At 40.9% G+C, this 10,701-nt stretch overlaps 1 protein-coding gene across 16 annotated transcripts in view; it reads left to right on the forward strand.

Annotated features, from left to right (window-relative positions):
* The window catches only part of c2cd5 (C2 calcium dependent domain containing 5), a 33,478-nt gene extending 26,496 nt beyond the window's left edge, over positions 1–6,982 (forward strand). For 10 of the 16 annotated variants that reach the window (XM_088340307.1, XM_088340311.1, XM_088340316.1 and 7 more), the window contains 5 exons: positions 1,126–1,158; positions 1,423–1,494; positions 3,907–4,103; positions 4,174–4,320; positions 5,939–6,982. In XM_088340307.1, coding sequence (XP_088196433.1) covers positions 1,126–1,158; positions 1,423–1,494; positions 3,907–4,103; positions 4,174–4,320; positions 5,939–6,064 — 575 coding nt within the window. In that variant the 3' untranslated portion in view covers positions 6,065–6,982. Of the gene's footprint in view, positions 1–9; positions 79–1,125; positions 1,159–1,392; positions 1,495–3,906; positions 4,104–4,173; positions 4,321–5,938 lie in introns of all 16 variants that reach the window. The other 6 variants (XM_088340318.1, XM_088340314.1, XM_088340317.1 and 3 more) reach the window with 4 other exon arrangements.
* The last annotated feature ends 3,719 nt before the right edge of the window (positions 6,983–10,701 follow it).

Here is a 10,701-nt window from a genome sequence, read left to right on the forward strand (position 1 = left end):
ACACTTCAGGCACAGTCTCTATACTTACTCCGACTGCAAAACTCTGCCAAAGTCAGCTGGTTATTGTGCACCCGGAAGGTAAAAGCTTCGCAGCGGCAGGTTGCAGAGTGTGGTCTCGTCCTTTGTGAACATAGTGGAATAGAGTGTCATAGTGTGAGATGCAGAGCTGTTTTATATTTACCCTGCTTGAGTCAACTGGGATTTTCTTGCAGTGGGTGTTTTTAGCAGAGTGGAATACATATTGTCATAGCAGTATAAAGAGGGGAAAAATATATTGATTCAGTAAGGCCCACATAAATTATTTTTTTTTCAGTACCCAAATCAATAGTGTGAAAAGCTTACATCTATGAAGCACAATAACATCTTAAAGCCTTAGTGTGTTATATTTGACCACTAGATGGCACCTAATTGTAAAATGAAAACAAACACCATTGCCACATAGTACAGCATAGAAGCAAGTTGCCAAATAACAAATGTTTAAAAATTGTATCTTAAAATATATTTTCAATCATGACATTAATTGATGTTATGTTTTTGATTCATGGTGCTACTTTGGTAGCAAGAAAAAGAAGCGGGTTTTATTTTTGTTGTTTTAGGTTTGTTTATTTTTAGGGGTCAGGGATTATTTTTGGTTTGTTTTTGTCTGCATCGTTTTTTTTGGTTAATGCATTTTTTTTAACTTAAGTAACACACTTATTTATTTTAAGAAGGTCAACATGCTCAGTAAGAGGCAGTTAATGATGAAGGACGAAATATTACAGCTTCGAATTAGTTCAATACAACACAAAGGAAAAGGAACGATCAAGGATAGTGGCTAGACCTGCACACCCAGCCGAGGCTTGATCTTGTGCTTGTTTACGTCAAATATAAGCGTGCCAACCTTTCACAAATACGTCGGATATTGCATGATAAATAGGCAGGTCTTAGAGGCAAACACCAACGTCTCTCGTGTGAGGGCTCCCACTAAGAGACAACTGTTGTTGTCTTAGGTGCTAGCGGTATGTAAATGAAGTGATCAGAATTTATGCCTGGAGTTGAATATTCAGCCTTGGATTATGACTGGACCTAAAATCCTTTAATATCAAAGGCTAAGGAAGACTTTGATGATTGTGTGTCCGTCCACAGGTGGCTCAGCAAACACTGCTGTGTCATCGAGAGGTAAGCTCCCCCAATCAACCTGACTTTCGTCCAGTCACTAACTGCAACCAAACCAACAAAACAAGCCCGTTTTTTTGTATTCAACATCCTTATATCTCAGACAGACATTTCTCGCACCGCTCCAGATATCATCCACTTTTGTTCTTTTTTTTAACTGTTCATTTGTTTGTTGTATGTGTGTATTTTCTTCCTGTCTTTTGTGTGGTTGTGGGTCGTTGTGTGTGTTCTCTCCAGCTGCCTCCGTTGATTACGGTTCCTTTGCAGACAGATGCAGCACCTGGCTAGAACTGCTTAGGCTGAAAGCTCACACCATAAGACGAGGATCAGTTAAGACAAGTAGGACGCAATCTCAAGCACACTCTGCTGCCCACGTGCCAAGATACAAAGCACGCACATACACAAGCACACACGCGCACTGCGTTCAAATGTCCATGCATGCTGCTGTGGGATGGAGCAGAAGTGATCAATGTTGTTGGATATTAAGTTCTAGCTTCCTCTAGGGCTCTTTTGAATTGACAATTTGCATATTTGATCATGGCAAATCAATTTAATCTGAGTATAGATAAAGTCGAATATTATGTCTGTCCGTTTTTCCGAAAGATTTCGACCATAAGTAAAGCTACAGTATTTGGTACATCTGCACAATCCAATGACAGTTGACAAACTAGATGGGTTCATTGATTTATACGAAAAAATTTTGGCTGACCAGTGAAGTTCATTGTAATCCTCTATGCTGTTTTGTCGTGGTAATATGGTTCCTGAAATACTGGCCTATTCTATTGGAGTAATTTCCACCTCACCTGTTAAATATTCATGGGTTAAAAGCTAAACGACAAAGATGTTCTTCGATTCAGTACTACATACTTTTGTTTTTCCCTCGCATCATATCATTGGATTCCAAGATAAACCTGTATTTAGGACAAAATCTATCATTTTCCTTCAGGAGTCTTTCAATAACTTGTGTATGAGATCAAACGACTGAAAATTATTTTTGTTTTTCTTTTTTTAACCTATGTTTAAAAACCACATCCAGTAACTACGGAAATCTAGCTCGAATCAATACTTGGGTATTTTTCAGTAAACAGATGTATACGGTACATTACGTTAGTTGGAATCAAGTTTTTAGTCACCATTCGATATCAATAGTTCTCTTGAAATCGGCAGACTAGAAAAACAGTCATGACTGTCTGGGTTTTGGTTTACTGTGCAGATGCATCTTCTAAAGTGATAGATTCCAGGTAACTCTTTTCAGATATGCAATTCATTTGAAAGATTCTTTTGTAATTGACTGACATAGGACATTTCGGCTAATCAGCCCTTTCGCTCTCTGTTGAGCGCATTATTGTGTTTGGCATAGTAAGTAGCCGTCTCCTCATCACAGGTCCAAAAAGTTGATTTGTAACATCTTCTTCCTGACTCGTGTAAAGGTACACCACAGCTGTTCCCAGGTTTGTGTGTCTGTCTGCAGACACTGTGTAAACTGTCTTGTCCGCCTGTTACGCATGGAAAGTGATTGTCGGGCCACCCGCACCATCCACAAAACTGCATGTTTTATGAGTTGTATTTTGGTACATGCACATTTTTTATTTCTTTTTGGGTCACATTTCACGTTTTGTTCACAACAAAAGGATGTTTGCCAAAAAGCGTGTTTCCTGCTTTAGAATTTGAGTTGTTTTTAATAGCATTTCAATAATAGGTCGACCTATTATCGGGCGGGCCCATTATCGGCACCGATATTTGCGAATTTGACGGATATCTGTATCAGCATTTTTATTTATTCGACGTGCCAATTATTAAAGCTTAGATGCAGCCAAGCATTTCTACCTCTCTCCTGCCTTCTGCCACCCACCCTGAGTCTTCTGATTGGATAAGAGCCACTGAAGCAGGAAGAATAACGTTAGAGAGGAGTAAAAAGCTGAAAATATTGAGATTTCAAAAGGTCAGTGGTATAAAAGTGTGTGTGGTTAAGAAGTAGCATTAAGAGTGTAGTTAACTTATTTTTGGAAAGTACATTCAGGTAGAGACTGATATTGTAGCTCTTATCAGTAGATTAGTTCATCAATCAAGCGTATGTGTTTGTGATTGAGAGAGCATAAAATGCACGCTAAAGTGGAAAGCTGAGTGATTAGCTGTTACCAGAACATTAGTTCGTCAAACTGGCTCTAAAGCAGGAGTTCCCACACTTTTCAAATCGTGAGCTCCGTTGAAATTTCAAAGCACTTTTTTGAAATGTAATTTAGGTCATGTTGGTTGTATTTTTGTTTATTTTTTGTAAAAAATAATCAGGGGGCTATTTAAGTTTTTATGTACCTTTTCACAAGTTGCTACTAAGCCTAATTGTATTTCCTGCACTGTTAGTTTTAGGTTTAAGTGAATGATTAGTCCAAATATCCTGTTTCTTTGTGCATTGTTGAAATTTTCTTATGCCAATTCTTAAGATTTTACAGCAAATGAATATCGGTTGTCGGCCTCCTCTTAAAACTAATAATTGGTATCGGCCCTGAAAGAACCCATATCGGTCGATCATTAATTTTAATTAAGGAATCCCAAAAAGATATCTGCAGAGGCTAGAAATATTGTCCTTTTGTGATTTGCCTAAATGATCAGTTAGTTTATTGTCACTATGTAATCTACAAATTATTATTCGAGGTTGTCCTAATACAGATACCTCAACCAGCTCGCTGTCTTTAGTGTAATAAATGTGCCGGTACCTTTCAAATAAGCCATTTGTGATATGTGAACCTTCAGTCTCATCTCTGGAGCGCTCCAGTCCACTGGCCGAGAAGCGAACCCGGTCGCTGCGCTCCAACCGCTGCTCTTTCGGAGGAAGTTCGGTCACCGTGGTGAAAATGACCCCCCTTTCCTTTCTCCCTGGCACACGCGTGGTGAAATATTTGGGAATCATCAATATGTTCTTCATTAGAGAGACCACATCCCTACGAGAGGTACGGGACCAAAGGAACAAATTTCCGACTTTCGAAGAAAAGAAAAAATACTTTGAATTCATTTTTACAGGAAGGCGGCGTGAGCGGCTTCCTTCATTCGTTTATAGCGGAAGTCTTTGCAATGGTTCGTGCCCACGTTGCAGCTTTGGGGGGAAATGCCGTTGTGTCCTACAGCATGAAAGAGTGCGTGTTGATGGAAAATCCGAATAAGAACCAGGTAAGCACAGACTATGTAGAATTTTAAAAAAGTTTATTTAATTTAATGTAAATTTTGTATTGCTTATTATACGTAGCAGTACTTTTAACTTTTTTCCCCTGTACAAAAATGGTTTTACAGCATACACTATTTAAATGATCCCCCAAAAAATATGAAATACACGAAAAACATGTAAGCTGACAAGGATGTAATGTTTTCACTTTACAACGTGGGCTAAGAGTTTTCAGCCATTCTATACGGTCCCTCTTTACGGAATTTTCCTCACTATATGACATCAATAAAAAATTATTTTGTGTGCCCAAAAACGTAAGAAAATTCAAATTCTGCAGTGTTGGAGAGTATGTAGATATTCTCAGCATATTTAATTTTGCCATAAGCATAGCACTGCTCTCACTGTCCATAGAGGGCAAAATAACATAAGTATTTGTACCTAAGAAAACCCCTTGAACATTCTGAATGGTTGGAAGTTAGAAAAACAACCTGGAAATGCCAAAGTTATAAACCTGCAAAGGCGTGGACATTCCATGGTCAAAATACCTCGACTGTACATAACGTTTTTTCTGTCAAAAGGGTTAATTGCACAGCTTTGAGCGTTGACGATACAATACTGTAATTTTTTGTACTGTTTTTAGTCACTATACCCGAGGCTTGCAATGATATTAAAGGGGATGCAAAAACATAACCAGAGAAACAAAGCTTTCTTATTCCATTTTCAGTTTAATTGAATGAATGTAAATGGTCTGCATTTATATAGCGCTTTTCAAGTCAACGAAGACTTCCCAAAGCGCTTTACAATGTGCTTTACACTTTTCCCTTTTAAACACTAACTAACCGATAGCAGCGTCAGCCATGCAAGGCAACTACCTGCTATCGGAGGCATTAGGGATTCAGTGTCTTGCCCAAGGACACGTCGACATATATCACGGAGGAGCCGGGAATCGAACCTGCAACCTCTTGATCCCAAGCCGAGCGCTTTACCTCCTGAGCTACTGCAGCCCCAAATGAAACTGCCTGCCCCTTCTTTACACGTCACACAAACCATATTGAATGGATACACGAGATATTAAACAATAAAAATGTCAAAGTTTTTAGCACGCTGGAGATATATTACAGTATGTTTACACACTATCAAGGAAGAGGAAGCGTATCTCTTCCTCGGGGTGGATGCTGGGTGAGCTCTCACAGCGCCTCACGCCGGTAGAGACGGAAAGAAGCACTACAGTACTGTCCTGTATTCGGAAAAAGGGGCACAATACAAACTCTAATTTACAGCAATGTCCGGATATATTTCGACATCCCCAAAAAATGTTCGCATCTACCCTTTTTTCGGAACTCGAATGTTCATTGGTAGGGGAGCGTCTGTATACAGTATATTTATACTGGACACAGGCTCTGCCATAATTATTATCTCCTATTTTTTATCAAATCATTAAACGTCGCACTGTTAAAATAAAATGTGGTCTTTCGTCTGAAGAGTGGGATTGGCGGTTTTGTTGAATTTTGCCTTAAAATATATGGTGATGGCTCTCTCCCCCCAAAAAACTTTCCCGACACCTGCCCTAGGTTGTAAAACTCCTGTTCCAGTGATTTAATCCAGCCTTTTGCTTTTGTCACACAGGCTCAGTGTCTCATCAATGTGAGCGGCGATGCCGTCATCTGCGTGCGGGAATCGGATCAGGATCCCGTGTCATCCACAGTAAATCTTGCACAAGCATGCACAAGTGCAATGGAAGGGACCACATGACACCAGGCCTCACATACAGTCTAGCCGTCCAAATGGGAGCAATCTTTGCCCGCCTTAACTTTGTCCTAACAGCCCAAAGTTCGGATGCTGGTCAGGATGAAAAAGAGACTGCAGTTATTGACATGGATTCTCAACGTAAGAGCGTTTCCGCCACATTTGCTTGAAACGACGGCCAAAGAAGCGCCTATTGTTTGCCTGCATAACAGCCGTACGCCATAAGTGTCAATTGACACTCATCTAAACTGAGGTACAAAAATACCTAATTTTAAAATCTAAGTTTTTTTAATAAGAAAAAAACATATATAAGAATATACATCAATCACTTTTTTAATGCACAGGATGGTCATTGGTAGAGGCAAAGTGTGTTTTATACTGTCTTTATCAATGTTGCTATTAGGAAATATCACCAGCCATATTTTTTAAGTTAAAAAAGTCACAGCCCCGTCCATGCCGTTGAGTTTGCAGTGATTTTTAGAATTTTTGTCTTGGAATTAAAAATGTAATAACCATGTTCAAAATTGAATAATATTGAAAGTAACAATGACCTATTATTTTTGGTCGTATTTCTCATCTTGCATTGCTGCTGTCTTCATTTTTAGTTTGAATCCTAATCCTGCTCCTGATTTTTGTGTGCGTAATGTTAATTCACGATGTCCCGTGCTGGAAATATATATTTTTAAAGCAGGCTGTACGTTTTGCTTTCTAATCATGTGTTGTTGTTCTTTAAGTGCAATAAAATGCTAGTTTGGAATCATTGGTACTCTACAGTATATAGATAATTTGCGATAAAAATGTATGCGCTGTTTCTTAGTGTCCAAACTTGAATGTGCTCGAGGCATGCAGACCAAATTTCTATCGCCATAAACGTGTAACGCTTGCCAGGTTAAGACCTGTACAATAAACATAAAGATGAGCATGTTTTGACTTATATGATTTCTTTATGGAAAAATTAAAACGGGATAGAAGTTGATTCACATTGGACACATTTTTGTATTGCTCCAAGAGTTATAATAATTGCTTTCAATTTATCATAAAATATATCCATTACTGTACTTTGATTTTGAAAGCGTATGTCATAATGTCCTTTTGGGTTAGAGCAGGGGTTGGCAACCCAAATGTTGCAAGAGCAATATTGGACCCAAAACAACGTGTTTGTAGCTGAAAAAAAATAGAAGCCTTAACTTGTAAGGAAGGCAACACATTTTATACATAAATGTATATCTATATCTGTGTATATATATATATATACACAGATATATATATATATATATATATATATATATATATATATATATATATATATATATAATTAGGGCAGCACGGCGGTGCAGTTGTTGTTGCACAGTTCTGAGGCCGTGAGATCAAACCTTCCTCTGTGGAGTTTGCATGCTCTCCCCGTGCTTGCGTGTGGGTTTCCTCCCACATTCCAAAAACATGCATGCCAGGTTAATTGGCCGGTTCAAATTGTCCATAGTTGGGAATGAACGAGTGAGTTGTCTGTCTCCGTGTGCCCTGCAACTGGCTGGCAACCAGTTCAAGGTGTCTCCTGCCCACTTCCCGAATGTAGCTGGGATGGGGTACAGCACCCCCGTGACCCTACTGAGGATAAGCTGTGCAGATGGATGTATTTTTATATATTTATCAATAAATTTATTATTGAACCAGTTCAGGGTATCCCGTGCCCACTGCCTGAAGATAGCTGGGATGGGCTCCGGCACGCTACTGGATCTGCAACCCTACTGAGAATAAGTGGTGCAGATAATGGTTGTGTGCATGTATATAAATTGTTGGGGAAAAAACTATTACAAAATGTAGCGTTTACCAAATTATTCGAATTAGTTATCTGACTCTATTAACCAAACATAACCTTCATTTTCCCAACAATGCATGCTCTTTTCTTAATGGAAAAAATACTGGCAAGAGACTGGCATTCTCACACGGGGGCAGATTTATTTTCTTAAAGTATTTAACTAAGTGAATGCCATCGAATTTAGCCGAATTATTGTTGAATTAGTCTAATTAGTCTTCGTCGAGCCTCCCTCTCACGATCGATCTCCCATCTCTTCTGAAGTTCTTTTCTTAAGCCGGCGTGTTGGCCACCCCCATAGGGGGGCCAGGAACTCCCCACGTGGCAGGCTCCCCACGTGGCCTCCACTTAATCGCCACCTCGTCTGGACCGGTGCGTCACGAAGGCCCCTCCCATGGGGCGTGCTGACTCCTCCCATGGGGCGGGTCAGGTGCCAGGTTCACCGCCTCCTCGCCGAAAGGCGCCGCAACATCTAAGTAAAACTCATATCAGCAAAGCGCTTCTCAAAACAATGCCAAGCGTTTATCAAAACAAGGCCTAAGTCCTTCGTCAGCGCCCCGTGATCAAAATTCCCCAGCCAAAACACTCCACACTTGGAACGGCGCGACCTGTCATCGAACTTAAGCCTCCTCTGTAAAAAATCTTCATTGCATCCAATAAATGTGACTTGTATACAATCCTTTGTCGTCAAATAAATTACATAAAAAATGCTTTAATATATATATATATATATATATATATATATATATATATATATATATATAGGGCAGCACGGCGGCGCAGTGGTTAGCGCGTGTGCGGCACAGTTCTGAGGTCGTGGGAACCTCCTGCGTGGGTTCAAATCCAGCTCCCAACCTTACTGTGCGGAGTTTGTATGTTCTCCCCGTGCTTGCGTGGGTTTCCTCCGGGCACTCCGGTTTCCTCCCACATTCCAAAGACATGCATTTCAGGTGAATTGGCTGGTCCAAATTGTCCCTAGGTGTGACTGAGCGAGTGAGTTGTCTGTCCCCGTGTGCCCTGCGATTGGCTGGCAACCAGTTCAGGGTGTCCCCTGCCCACTGCCCGATGATTGCTGGGATGGGCTCCAGCACCCCCGTGACCCTACTGAGGATAAGCGGTGCAGCTGATGAGATGAGATATATATATATATATATATATGTATAATCAGATTCAGATATACTTTATTGTCATTCTTGTACACGTGTTTACAGAACAAAATGTCGATACATCTGACCCGCACAGTTTTCTTAAATGTACAGATATAAATAAATGTACTGAGTTAAGAGTATTGAAGTACTGATAATATGCTAAATAATTTATAGCTATGTATAGTATTATACAGTAGTGCAAAGAGTGCCAGAGGAGCAGCTAACCACATGTGCAAAACTGGTCTAAAAAAATCTACAATGGTGCAGGGGAGAACAGATGTGCAAAGGAGTGGCTAGGTATAAGAGAACTTCCAGTAGTGCAAAAAAAAAAAACCAAAAAACAGATGTACAGATTAGCAGCTGTGTAGGCTTACTATGTGTGTGATTGACCATTTAACAGTCTAATGGCCAGGGGGACAAAGCTGTTGCAGAACCTGGTGGTCCTGCACCGCACACTGCAGTACCTCTTCCCAGAGGCTAGCAGAGTGAACAGTCCATGATAGGGGTGAGAGGGGTCCCTAATGATGTTCTTGGCTCGGGATAAGCAGCGCTTCTGGCCAATGTCCCGAATGGAGGGGAGAGAAATCCTAAAGATTTTCTCTGCTGTCCTCATCACCCTCCTCACACTACCCCAGTCGGAGGCACTGCAGCCTCCACACTACACAGAGATACAGCTGGTCAGGATGCTCTCGATGGTGCCCCTGTAGAATGTGATATGGGTGGGTGGGGGCAGGTGGGCTCTCCTCATCCTCCGCAGGAAGTACAGGCGCTGCTGTGCCCTCTTCACCAGTGATGCAGTGTTCACGGACCAGGTGAGTTTGTCTGTGATGTGCACCCCTAGGAACTTGGCGCTGCTGACAACCTCCACAGCCCTGTTGTTGATGAGAAGTGGGGCATGGTTGGGCTGTTTTTTCCTGAAGTCGATAATGATCTCTTAAGTTTTGTCAACATTCAGGACCAGGCTGTTGATTCTGCACCAGTCCACCAACTGCTCCACCTTTCTGTAGGCCAGGTTGTTGTCGTCCCTGATGAGGCCCACCACTGTTGTGTCGTCCGCAAACTTCACGATGTGGTTTGTGGCTGACCTCGGGACGCAGTCGTGTGTCATCAGGGTGAACAGCAAGGGCTCAGGACACAGCCTTGATATATATATATATATATGTATATATAATGTATTTTATATATACGTAGTTTCTGTAGTTGGAAAATAAAGTCCAAACTGTCATTTTCATCTTTTTGTGGTCGCAAAATTTGGCCCTCTCTTCTGCCTGACAGGTGAGATGCAGCAGCATGCTCGTTAGGGAGAAGTGATAGAATTGTGCTTGTCAGTCACATAACTCGGGCATAAAATGGCTTAGGGCCCTGGGTGAGAGAGAGAAAGGCTGAACACTTTACATAGATAAGCTGTGCTTTCAGGAACTTGAACCTAGCACAATATTATCGATTTAATCCAAGTACTTGCTTAGTATCAATAATATTGATATTTGGATCGATCTGTCATCCTTTCCGTAGATTCCTGACGCCCTGTGTTCTCCCGAAACGTCCTACCAATGCCTAGTGCGCATGCGATTCCCTACGGAGAGAACTTTGATTTTTCGTTTGGATTTACTCTTATTTGACTCTCTCATCGCTTCATAATTCTGTTTTATGACATAACTTTTAAGCCTGGCGTTTTTTCTGTG

This window comes from Urocampus carinirostris, chromosome 7 (assembly GCF_059441175.1).
Source record: "Urocampus carinirostris isolate Australia breed hairy pipefish chromosome 7, RoL_Ucar_1.0, whole genome shotgun sequence".
In the NCBI taxonomy this organism is placed as follows: domain Eukaryota; kingdom Metazoa; phylum Chordata; class Actinopteri; order Syngnathiformes; family Syngnathidae; genus Urocampus; species Urocampus carinirostris.